Below are 12,477 nucleotides of genomic sequence, written 5' to 3' on the forward strand. Positions count from 1 at the left end.
GCATTCAGTCTTGAGCAGTCCAGGCAAACAGTGCACATTACAAAAAAGGTTAAACTTGTTCTTCATAATTTTAAAAACAGTACTAGCTGCCTATTTAATTTTAAAAACAGCAAAAAATATTCACCTACTTTTCCATTTCTTATAAGGAGTTTAAATCTCCTCAGTGATATAGATATGCTTGCTTTGATCTGCTTAGCTCTTGGAAGTCCTGGGGCTCCAGGCTGCTGGCCCCGTGCTGCCCACGGTCCCTGGGGACAACTCTTTTCGCCATTAGGGAATTTTTTCCTGAGAACCCCCTGTAACATTTCACAAACCCCCAGAGGTTCACAAACCCCAGTTTGGGAACCACTGTGCTACAGCATCAGAACTAGAAAGTGAAACTAATCAGACTAGTTTAATTAAACTTAGCAAAGTGCAAAAAATAAACAAAAAACGTTAGTGTTAGACTTGAGATTTCTACATTAAAGGTGACAGTACCTCTTTAAAAGGTAGTTAAAATTATTTATATGACCCATAAGTCAGGTCAACACATAAAACATTGCACTGGCGCAGGCTGCACCACAGTAGTGCTAAAGTGAAGCTGCTTCTACACAAATGGGAGGGCTTCTCTTGTCCGTGTAGTTAATCCACCTCCCCAAGAGGCGGTAGGTATGTCAACAGGAGCAGCTCTTCTGCCAGCATAGTGCTCTCTACATGGGGAAAATGGGGGGTTAGGTCGATAGAATTATGTTGCTCAGGGGGTGTGGATTTTTCACGTCCCTGAGCAATGTAGTTATACGAATATAGGTCTGTATATAGACCTGGCCTTAGTAATGCTGACAATGTTGTATACTGCATTTCAAGTTAATAATTATATAGCTTGTTTATATGACGGCTCACCTTTGTGTAAAAAAAAAAAAAAGTGAACGTCTGTAAGTTAGTAAATAACCTATTTAGGAAGTAAACATGAATGATGTGCAGTTAAAAAAAATTCACAAACTATCAAGACAAATCAAAATAATATACTTTATTATCAACTTGTATACTAAATTAAAGTTTTTATTTTAAATGTAAAGCAAATAAAAATATATAAGAAAAGTGGTGAACATTATTCAATTTATATTTCTAAAAAATTGTCTGAATACAATTTGTTGCAAGACCAACTGTATTTAGCCAGCTAATATCATATATATATATATATATATTTATTTCATATAAATCTATGAATATAACAGATGAGATAAAATAGTATATAAATAAGATGTCTTTAAATATTTACACTCATACAGAAACTAGCCAAAGTGGAGCTATAAAGAAGGAAATATTGACTGTTAGAAAAATGAGATTACACATTTTGCATACATATGCATTGCACTAATAGTTTTTTAACTTGTGTATTTAATATACTAGTTATTAAGTTTAGATATATATTTGCATAGAATCACTTTAAAATGACAATTCTGCATTTCACATCACAGTAAAAGCTATTAGAATAAAAATACTAGCTCTGTCAAAGCCAGTTAGCTTCCTTGCCTGTCAAAATTTAGTCTCTGGCTTCTTGCTTTTAGGAACAAGGAAGATGCTGCCATCTTTTGTTTGCTGCAGTGAGTATTCACTGGGAGAGTAAGGCTTTCCATTTTCATCATGTAGCATGCTGAAGACCTCAAGATACAAGTTGGTAAGCTGCTTTTTCATTAGACGGATGCTTTTGTCATTCTCTCCTTTTTCTTTGAGCAATTTCTCTTTTTCATCCTTTAAATGACCCAAGTCTTGCTCCAGTTCCACGATGTTTTCCAGTTTTCTTTTACGACAGTTTTGAGCAGCCACTTTATTCTTGCCTCTCCTGCGTATATCTCGGATAAGTGCAAGCTGGGCCTCGTTGAACTGCTCCTTAGACATCATTTCATTGAAGTCATCCACAGGAAGGTTGATGATTTTTTCTACAGAGAAAGGGATATGCAGAGCTTTTGCTCTTTGCTCATCTCTTGTGAAATGAGCTTCAAGGTAGCGTGAAGGTTTATCTCTTGTAAATGGAGCTTTGGGGTGGCCTGGACTGGCAGGTAGTTCTCTCTTTGGTGTGTTTACACATTGCAGATCAGACTTTTGAGTGCTTGGCCCTAGGGAAGGAGGGACTGGATCATGGAACTGCAATGAATACATTTGAGCATTGCTCTGTTGCAGACTTCCAGGAGCACTCTCCATTTCTTCCATTTCAGAATCACTGTATCCAAAAGCTGCATCTCCAAAGACAGATGATTCAACAGAATGTTCAGGTGATGCAGTACTGGAATGTGCATTCAATGAGATACCAGAGTCAGAATCATTACATTCTAGTGCATTTCCCTGATGGTCACCATTAAAAGCTTTACACAGTGAGAAATCAGAAATATCAATAGGTTCATATGGAACTTCAGCAAATGACTTGTTGACAATGTTTGGTGCTGCTGTGTCACCATTCACCTTTGGATCAACAAAGGTGGAGAAGAAGTCTTCCGAAAAGTTGGAGCTTAAACATGAAGTGGTATCTAAAGAGGCCACTCTCAGCTGGCTGAGGTCTTCTGGTGGTAGGATGTTAGAAAAGGAATCCTCAAAAGTGTTGAGGAAATCTGAATTGCAATTAACAGTAATGGGTAACGAGTTGTAGAAGTTACTGTGAATCTCTGATGGCTTGGTTTCTGGGTTTGCAATAGTGGTTACTTCAGCCAGGTTATCATTTTCAATGTTAAGACACTAGATGAAGAAATGTTACAAATATAAGTTTATCAATAATAAATTCACAAAATATTTTATCATCTATATCTATAGCTGCTGGATTCCACAAATTTAAAATTGCCCTTCTGAGATCAATATACACATAAAATGGCCATTAAAGCATTGTTATATAACAACAACTCGGGTGGTCATAGCACTGCCCATTGCTGTGCTTATTTTATTACTAAGGGGCAGTCTCTGGGGACTACAAGTCCTAGCAGAGGATGAATCTTCTTGTTCTCAGCAGAGTCACCAGGTAGATAACATAGCATTCTGGCACCTGTAGTGTCCCAAAATCATACCAATAAATCAAAGAGAAGACTTGCTGCAATATGCTCCCATTATATGGAAGCTAGATGCATCCTTCCTGCTCTAGTAAATTGTCAATATGGATCCTGCTGCTGCCAAATCTGAATACACCTAAAGCAGCACCATAATACAAATAGATTTAGTATTAATATAGCCAACAAAGCCACTGCATACAATTTATTGAATGATATTAGCAAACAACTATCCCTTAAATTTCAAACTATGGAATAGATTATGAGATCTTTGGTCTTTTAGGTGGTACTCAATGAAGCAGCTGTTTGGTGCAGAGAAATTTAATTTACTATGTAATAAAAACCAGTACTAACATGGGGCTTTACAAACATTAATTTAACCCACATACACTAATGTTAACCAAAAGTAAGTGTTGAGGGCTATTATTTTGATGGGCCTGATTGGCTACAAAAACAACATTCTTTCCAACAGGGTAGCAGTCTTAACATTTATGGAAGGAAGCTGGTATCAAAGTATGCCTTCTGTCCTTTTAGAATTAGTCAATTACAAAAATAATTCTGGTCCTCTTAAAGAGGGCCACACACTGATTGTTCAATCACAAATAAAATCATACCTAAACTAGGATTTACCAGATGTGAGATCTTTTGGTTTTTTCTTTTCTCCTTAAACTAATCCTTAAACTTAAATCTCTGTCTTCTCCCTGAAAATTTGTTCAGCTTCTACTCAGAATTCTAATAGTGACATTTAAGGGTTTTTTTCTTTTTTTAAGCTTACTTTTTGTATTGTCAGTTTCATTGTTGCCCCTGTATAGTCACTCAATTCCCCATTTTGGTTGTGTGGGTCTTTCGCACAACAACAGGGAAGATTTAAAAATAAAAAAAAAAATAAAAAAAAAGGAAAAAACCCACAGGAAAATTTATTGTGAAAAAACACAAAAATTAGCAAAAGGAAGATAGGGTCAGAACAGATGTAGTACCTGATACTGCTTTCTAACTAATTTTTGTTAAATTGACTTGCTTTCACATTGACGGTGTCCTTTTAAGCATTCCTTTGATTGGTTTGCAATCCAAAAAACAGCAGCTTTGTGCTTGTGAAAAACATTAAAATAAATAATTAAAAATAAACCAGTCTAAATTTTACAGTCCAATTTGGGTGAAGTTCCAGTAAAGATAGTCTCTGAAATGCTAAGATTAGTAAAAGAGCAAAGTGATTTTTAGCCTGACATATTCACTGCATGTACAGCACCTAACAGAGTTTGATTGTAACTGAAATACAAATAATGTTTTCATAGAACAAGCAGCCATAACTAGTCTCTAATATACCAATAATATTATTTTAAAAGCTGTTTTCTCCCATGATGGAAGATAAATGCAAAATTTAAATAAATGCAACTTCAAAGTTTCTAATATTAGTTGCAAAGACAATCAAGAAATGCCAAGTTTGACCCCCACCTCATATGCAATATTGTTTTGTGTTTTATATATATTGTAATATATTAATGTAAATAATAGAAAGTTAAACATTATAACACAAATACTTTTAGAGTAGTATTTGGGGATAGACTAAATGGTTGCTTTAAGAACCATAATTTAGAGGTTCCTCACATTTCTGCAGGTACAATTTCAAACATGACAGTGCAGTAACAGGTTTCTGTATTTAACAAAGAGCCAGCTCTAGAATCAATAAAAATAGAAACATTGTGGCCAGGAAGACAGCATATATTTTCATACAGTATTAGGTAAATAACCCTTCTCTCTTGAAGTCTTCCCTCTTACACTGCTTTTGATTGATTATATTTTAGATGCTCAATGTACACTGATTTACAAAAACCCTGCAGCTACTAGCCTGATGGGCTTGTTACCATTCCTTAAGAATGACTGCACTGTTATTGTTCTGAATTCTTTGCAGATGTTCTCCCAGAATACTCTGCCATTCTTTCAGCTGCTGCTTACATTACCCCTTACCTGTAGTTCTGGAATGGACAGTAATTCTTCCCAAACTTGCTCTATGTTTTCCATATTATCTACATCAGTGACAGGAGATTGAAGGACTGATGATTCAGGTGGCTGAGTCTGATTAGAAGTAATGAAGATTGGGTCGCTATCTATATGAGCGGGTACTAGCACTTGAAATGCAGCCGAAGAAACCTGGAATTTTATAAATATACATTACTCGGTAAGGCATCAAGCAAAAGCCATTCTTGGTGCTCTCTGCATTATATAACAGATCCACGTGTCCCCTTGAAAGAGTATTAGATAGATCTAAATCACTGTATTTTGCCTAACATATAGTACAATAATGTGAAAATATCCCATTAAGACTCATCGTAATAGAAATAAAAAAACCTGCAAATAAGTTGTGCAAGAACAGATATGTTATCATTCACTCCCCCCGCCCCCAAAACCCCACAACTATACTAAGCGTTAGGTTGATATTTTACCTCATTATCATCCACAAATGAGAATGTTTCTGCCAAAAGCTGCATGCAGTCATCAAAGGACAAGGCATCTGCTTCAGGTTTTGAAATATGTGTAGTCTACGTAGGAAAGATATGAGAAAAAAATATTAGTTTATTTTTGGATGACTGTGAAGATTCCTCCCTTACAAATACAAACTAAGTTTAGGTAACCAGCAGTTTTATCATCTTATTCACAAGAAGGAGAAATGAAGACAAATATACATGATATAGATCAGCATAAGCGAAAAATTACTGTTTTTTACCTTTGAAAAATTGGTTGGCATGCCTGTGTTGTCTGACTCAATGTGCTGGGCAGGCTGAATGGGAATAAATTCACCTGTTTCTTCATCCAGCTGCAGCTGAGCCAGTAAAGCTTTTTCTTGCTCTTTTTGGAGCTGTTCTTGTCTCTCCTTTTCAAGTTTCTTCTGCTTTTCGAGTTCATACTCCTTCTGTCTTTGACTAAAATCAAAAACTTCACGTCTTGCCCCAAGGTCTATATCTTGCCTCCAAAGAATGTCAATCAAGTTCATGTCCTGTGGATAGGAAAGAAGATAATTTTTTAAAAGACAACCTCCTCTACAGCAAAATTGGTTTAAAATGATAAAGCATAGTGATTCTGTACTAAACAGTTAAACTTGTGTAACTGTCTGAGGTTTTCAGGCCTACCAAATCACCTAAACAAAATGTACGTTTACTTCTAGTTCCAACCATAGATTTTGTTTTTTCTAAAACAGCTCCCAGTTTTATATACAAAATGTGAATAGGCTGGTTTCTCATTGTGGCAAGCACGTGTGCATGCGCGTGCACACACACTCTGTTTCCTCATAAAGCGCATCAATAATCAACACAACACGGCTACCCCTCTGATACATTACAGTTGGTTATTGTAATGAATACGGTTTGCGAGATGTGGTCATTTATCAGCCAACCAAAAGGGCATAGATAGAGGAAGAATTAAGAGACACGTGACTTAATATCAGCTGGGTGATTTCTTTCTGTATGTATTGCATAAAATTTCAAAGTTGATTAAACATATATTGTAAGATGTCGAGTAATGACAATTAACCACTATCTATATATTATAAAATATAAGTTAAAAAAAGAGTTCTGTTACTTCATGCTATTAAAAATGAATATTCATTAGAGGCTACAGAATTTCAAAGTCACCAATCTTACTACCATTGTACTTAGAGGAATTTGCACTAAACACACAATTATTAACAATAATTATTACAGATCTGTAGTTTAACGGTTACACCAGGTCAACCATACCAAAAGTGTTCCAGAGCTGGATTAGCACAGTTTGTATAAATTAATAGGTACCAAATCTGACAATTGTGGTTCTGGCTTATCACTTAATAGAGAGAGCACTTATAAAGAGGCAACTACCTTTGAAGTCAGATATCCCCATACATATTTAATTTGGAAAGCGCAACTCTGTGTCGTCTCAGGATAGAACTAAATTAAGTTCCGCCATTTAGAAAATGCCACTTGATCAATGAATTTTGTTTGGTTAATAACTTTCCCTTTTAGTTAATGAAAATTATATCAATATGAATTTTCTAGTGTTCAAATATTCAGAATTTTTAGAGGCTGAAATTTTGGGTATATTTTAGTGAGAACAAAATCAAACATCCGAAGAGATCATCAACCAAGAAATTAACTGAGATGATGGAACATAGTTTATGGACATATAGTGCTAATATCTGTGATATGAATGGAAAAGATAAGGCAACTGTGTGTTTCAGGAAAATTTTTTAAAACTACACTTCAATAGTAGACACATGCAAACTCACTGCTTAGTCCTGAGCATTTGCTTCAAGTTAGTACAACAGTAATATTACACCAGCATTCATTTAATTAAATCAAAATTGTACCAGTTCAGATAGCAATCCCAGACTTGGGATAATTTACCTTGCCAAAATAGTAAACCAATAACTTTCTCTTATCTTTATAAACTAGTTTCAACTAGGGCACAAGTTTAAGGCCAACATTTTTATGAGAGACCATTTTGAAACACAGATAAGTTCAATAATCTTTGCTTTCTTCACTGAAATCTTCTCTGTACCTTTAGTAGCAATACTTAGGGTTAGAAGGAATTAGGATTGCTACCGATTATTAAGGAACTGATTGTTTTTAATTAATTGGTATATTTATAATACCTGCTTGTAATATAGAATATGCATTACTACATATTTACATACATATTTGATATACCTAACTGTAAGAGATTAAATTCTGCTTTATGGCCAGCAATGAAGAAGCTGAAATTATTATAGTGGCTGTCCAAGACAGTGGTTTGGTCTCTCCAGATTGGCAGGGTAAACTGAACTAATTAAATTGTGCAGTAACTGAAGATATTGTAATATGGTATGGCTTCATTAAAGGCCAGTTGTTTACCAGCTGCTCATCCTCTTTTCTTGTAGCAGATTTGAAACTTCTTTTTAGTGTCAGAGTATTTGCAATATGTTTTGGATAAACCTGCAGGATCTGGATTGTAGGGCACGTTTCTGAATTATTGATTTACAAGGCACTATGAGAGATTGTGACTCAAAACATTTCTCATATGAAGTGTGGGAATGAGATAAATCAAGAGAGTTCTATTTCTCCCTGGTCTCCAATAGACTAGGCCACTGGAATTACAGAACCGTTAATCAGTTTTAGTTTAAATTTCAACAACAAAACTGATCAGAAAAAGAGAATGTGGGAGGTACACCTTGTTCTCTTTAGAGGAGAAACCCATAGCTTTAATATGAAAATGCATCTCCTAAAGTAGTGGTTTTCAACCTTTCTTCATTTGCGGACCCCTTAAACATTTCAAATAGAGGTGCGGACCCCTTTGGAAATTCAACCTGCGGTCCACGGTCCCCTACTATAGACGTCTTAGACTGAAAACTGACTGAACAGAATTTAACTATAAATGTTGCACGTGCTTGGCATGACATTTGACACAGCATGAGAAAGGGCGCTAAACTGTGGGCTTATATGCTAACATCACCAATTTCGGGTTCGGACCTGTAGGTGGGAGTATTCATAGTTTTGATTGATCAGAAAAACAGAATGCCTTTTCTGGGATCTGAAAATTTATTTTCATAGTCACCTTTCATGGACCCATTAGACATAGTCTGCAGACCCCCAGGGGTCCATGGATCACAAGTTGAAAACCACTGTCCTAAAGCCATCAGCAATACCACTTCAGGCTGTGGGCTTCTAATATCAAAATAAGCAGTACTGATCTGGATCAGTACTTGGGTGGGAGACCTCCAAATAAACTCCAGCTGCTCAAAGAAGCAGTTTAGGCATCTCAGTAAGCGATCATCTTCTGCATCATTTAGAAGGAATGCACTATCATAATAATGGAGGTCCAGTGCTGCTGTCTTTTGGACAAGCAAGTCAGAGTGCTGACCATCTGAGGTCACTAAACATCCCCCACTTTTCATAAGAGGGTGATTAGTCCCAGTGTCCTGACTGCATTCCAAAAGTGTTAGATAGAATTCAGATGTGCAGAGTGTAACTAAAACTGTTGTGCAGTATTGCCATATGTTGTTACACAGTTGCTTTTTTCCCCCCAGAGATACTTTACTTATACAAGCTGCACCTATCCTAAAAAGTGCATGAGGTGTTTCAATAGACAAAATTAATTCTATGTAGTCTGTAAAAGAGAAGGGCTTTGGAGTTCACTGGAATGAAAGGTGCTATGAAACTTAAATAAATAATTATCCTTTTTAACACTAGTCAAAATTCAAGCAAATTCTGTTCATGGGGGAGGGTCATGTTCTACTCAAGATATTTTAGATGTCAAATTTCCACTAGCAAGATATTTAAATGAAGACTACCTTTTAAATATGTTATATGTATTTTAACATTTTAAACCAATAACTTGAGTATTATTGCCATTATCAACAAAACGTACAGAAGTTTGGGCATTATTCCAAAGCATCAGGTCAAAATATAGGAAACCCCTAACAATCTACTCTAAAGTGGTTTGATTAAAGCTATTTTAAATATAAGTATCTGACCCTTAAGAGTTATTTTCTAACTAACATTTTCTACAAACTTATATGTGTGATATGTTAAGCCAGAAAGGTTCAAGTGGAAGTGCTGATGGGAACAGCAGGTGCACACTAATGTCCAAACTAAATTAAATGCATTAAGAATTCCATATCAGATTTATAAATGGTACATGTACACACACGTCACTGCTGCTTTTCAGAGCCCTGCTTACCACATCCTTAATACAGAAGGCATTTACTGTAAGGGCTCTAGTGGTGCACCATGTGACTTACTTCACAAGTGGCCGTTTGTTCTCTCTCCTCAGTTGTGTAAGCTCTTGCATCATGTCAGAGGAAATAATTGTTCCGGCAAAAGCTAAAAAGAGGACTGCTGAAGGAAGAAGCTGGGCCATCTCAGCATTAGGAAAATAATCTGTTATCTGAACTAGTTTTCCCATCAGGGATATTTCCCCCTAGTTTAGGCTAATAATTCAATCCTGGTTTCATTGAAGTAAAGGGCAAAACTGATTTTAAGGGTGCAGGATTAGTTCTTTAAAAAAAAAAAAAAACTAACGTCAATTTCCACACCTCAAAAAATATGTTTTAATGGAAAATACAAAGCATTATGTTATTCAATGTGTATGTCACATTCCTCGGTATCATAGTCCAACTATTTTGTGCTTCAAATGGAGCTGTGTGTGCACAGTACCTTTGAAAATTAGGCTAACAATGATTTTGGGGGCTTTTCCTTTACCTATCTATAAACCTTTTCCAATCAGACATGGATCTGCAGTAAATGTTGCCTTCTGCTCAGTGTTTGCTTTTTTGTTCATTTAGTGATATGCTGTTCCAGAGTCTTTTCCAAACCACACTGCTAACTTATACAGCTTTGGACTAGTAAAAGCAGTTTTAATAAGATAAGCATAAAATGTTAAACAGTTCACATTAAGCCACCATCTGGCCCCCAGTGGAAATTTTCATGTTTTAGATTTACATATCAGCATTTGCCATCTGGGTCGTCTGTTGTATATTTTATGTGAAACTCTGGATTGCAAAGTTTGACTATAAACTCTTATTGCTTTTAAGCAAACATATTTGCAGTAGGGTAAACAAAGGAGAGGAATTCTATATCTATCTATCCATGTTGTATTTGTTTTTTTCCATGGACTGGAAGGTTTTTGTGGTTAAAACAGTAATTTTAAAAACTGCTCATTGTGTTGGATTTGGGGATTTTAATTCAATTTTTGGAGCACAGGACATTTACAGGTAGAGATGATAAAATTGAAACATCTGATGATATAAGTGTCACCCTGGAAAACAATCCACCATCCCAAATGGAATTTTCACAAACCATTATTATCTAATCACTTCTGACAGGGCACATTAATGCTGTTTTTTTAAGCAGAGTCACATCTTTTGTCACAAAGAACTCTACACAAATTGGGACAGCTTTAGCAACAGAGATCCCAAATGGAATATTAATAGAAACGATATAGCAAAGAATGATGGGGTGTCACGTGTGAAAAAAAATGTCAAGATAAAATTTCTCACACACACACAGGTTGGAGCAACAGATGCAGGGATCGTTTACAGAGACTATGAACTCAGCAGAGGGAAGGGAGCCCCTGCTTTGGACAACATTCAAATAAGGAGAGAGAACTGCTGCTCCCTTCAACAGGAGAGGAGTGGGCAAAGCAGCTCAGGCATTGCTAGTTGTTTTTCAGGAAGTGAGAGGAGTGGATAGGGAGCATCTAGAGCTGCAGCTTTGATCACAAGAGAGGAAGGGAAGAACAGAGCAGCTTCTGAGCTACTAGGCAGGAGGAAGAGCAAAGGGCCCAGTGCAAGAGAAGGAACTGGAAGCTTTTTGCTCATTCGGAAAAGGGGAACAGAGCGGCAACAATAGTAATGGCTGAGCCCCACCCCACCACTTTTTGCAGGGCAGGACTGATTTGTTTGGGCAGTGTGGGAACCACATTGTCAAGTCTTGTGATTTTAATCACAAGATTCAATATTTGGTTGTTTGGTTTTATTTTTAAATAAATACTTAGACCCTGGAATCTTATGATTAGGAGAAATTCTCATCTTTTGTTAAAAATACATTTCTAGCCCTCATGGTTGCAGAGAAAAGCTTGAAAACATGACCCCAGAGAACCCCAAAGGCCCAGAAAGCAGATAACATTTTCTTGTTTTAAGTTCATTTTTTTAAAAGTCTTGATTTTTAAGACCATCTCATAATTTTTGGGAGCCTGACTCATGATTTTTAAACATTTGGGGTTGGCAATAGTGGAGGTGGGGGAGAAGAGGATTGTTTGATGGTGGTGTAAAAATGACACAAAGATTTAATTGGGCACAAGAATTGACTGGGAGAGCAGAAGTAATTTATTTTGGAAGAATGAAGAGGTGGCAGTGTCAATGAAACAGGCATGGATTTGGGGACCTGGCAGTTCAGGTAATTTGATTCCAGACCACATGAAGAACAAGTAGAGCAAGCTGTGCCTCATGAACAGTAGGAAGGCCAAACCCCACCCTAGCCCAGCCATTATGGACCTGTCTGCTGGCACACATTGTAAGCCAAGACATAACACTGGGTGAGTGGGGATATTGGTGTGGGTTGGGAGATCAGAGGCCTCTCCTCTCTGTCTTTCATACTTGTCTTAATGACCCAATTACTTAATATGTTTTGAATGAGGATGAATCAACACCCTTTGACCATTGCTGCATAGGCTTCTGGATCACCTTTTATTTCTTCTGGACTCCATTGTGCCTGTCACTGCCACTACATCCTCTCAAAAACTAATTTTAAGCACTTTTTTTTTAAATATTACATGAGAGGGGTCCCCCAATGTGCCTGAACAACCCCTGGCTTTACAGAAAGGATATTCCTCTTCATCTGTTAGGTAAATTCCATTCTCTATCCAGGTGGCTATTCCTGCTGCACGTACTGGCCATAGGTCCCAACACATACTTCATCCCCTGTTCAGAGAACTGAGATAGGCTCATCCCTTCACATTTCAG

The 12,477-nt window shown here is 36.7% G+C and overlaps 1 protein-coding gene across 2 annotated transcripts in view; it reads right to left on the minus strand.

Moving 5' to 3' along the window:
* Positions 1–991: 991 nt before the first annotated feature.
* Positions 992–12,477, minus strand: part of NFE2L2 (NFE2 like bZIP transcription factor 2) — a 38,924-nt gene continuing 27,438 nt past the window's right edge. The window contains exons 1-5 of one of the 2 annotated variants that reach the window (XM_045032376.1): positions 9,757–9,904; positions 5,734–6,003; positions 5,453–5,548; positions 4,977–5,159; positions 992–2,709 (exon numbers count right to left, since the gene is read on the minus strand). In XM_045032376.1, coding sequence (XP_044888311.1) covers positions 1,516–2,709; positions 4,977–5,159; positions 5,453–5,548; positions 5,734–6,000 — 1,740 coding nt within the window. In that variant the 5' untranslated portion in view covers positions 6,001–6,003; positions 9,757–9,904 and the 3' untranslated portion in view covers positions 992–1,515. Of the gene's footprint in view, positions 2,710–4,976; positions 5,160–5,452; positions 5,549–5,733; positions 6,004–9,756; positions 9,905–12,477 lie in introns of those variants that run through there. The other variant, XM_045032375.1, reaches the window with a different exon arrangement.

Source organism: Mauremys mutica, chromosome 10, assembly GCF_020497125.1.
Source record: "Mauremys mutica isolate MM-2020 ecotype Southern chromosome 10, ASM2049712v1, whole genome shotgun sequence".
Classification (NCBI taxonomy): Eukaryota; Metazoa; Chordata; order Testudines; family Geoemydidae; genus Mauremys; species Mauremys mutica.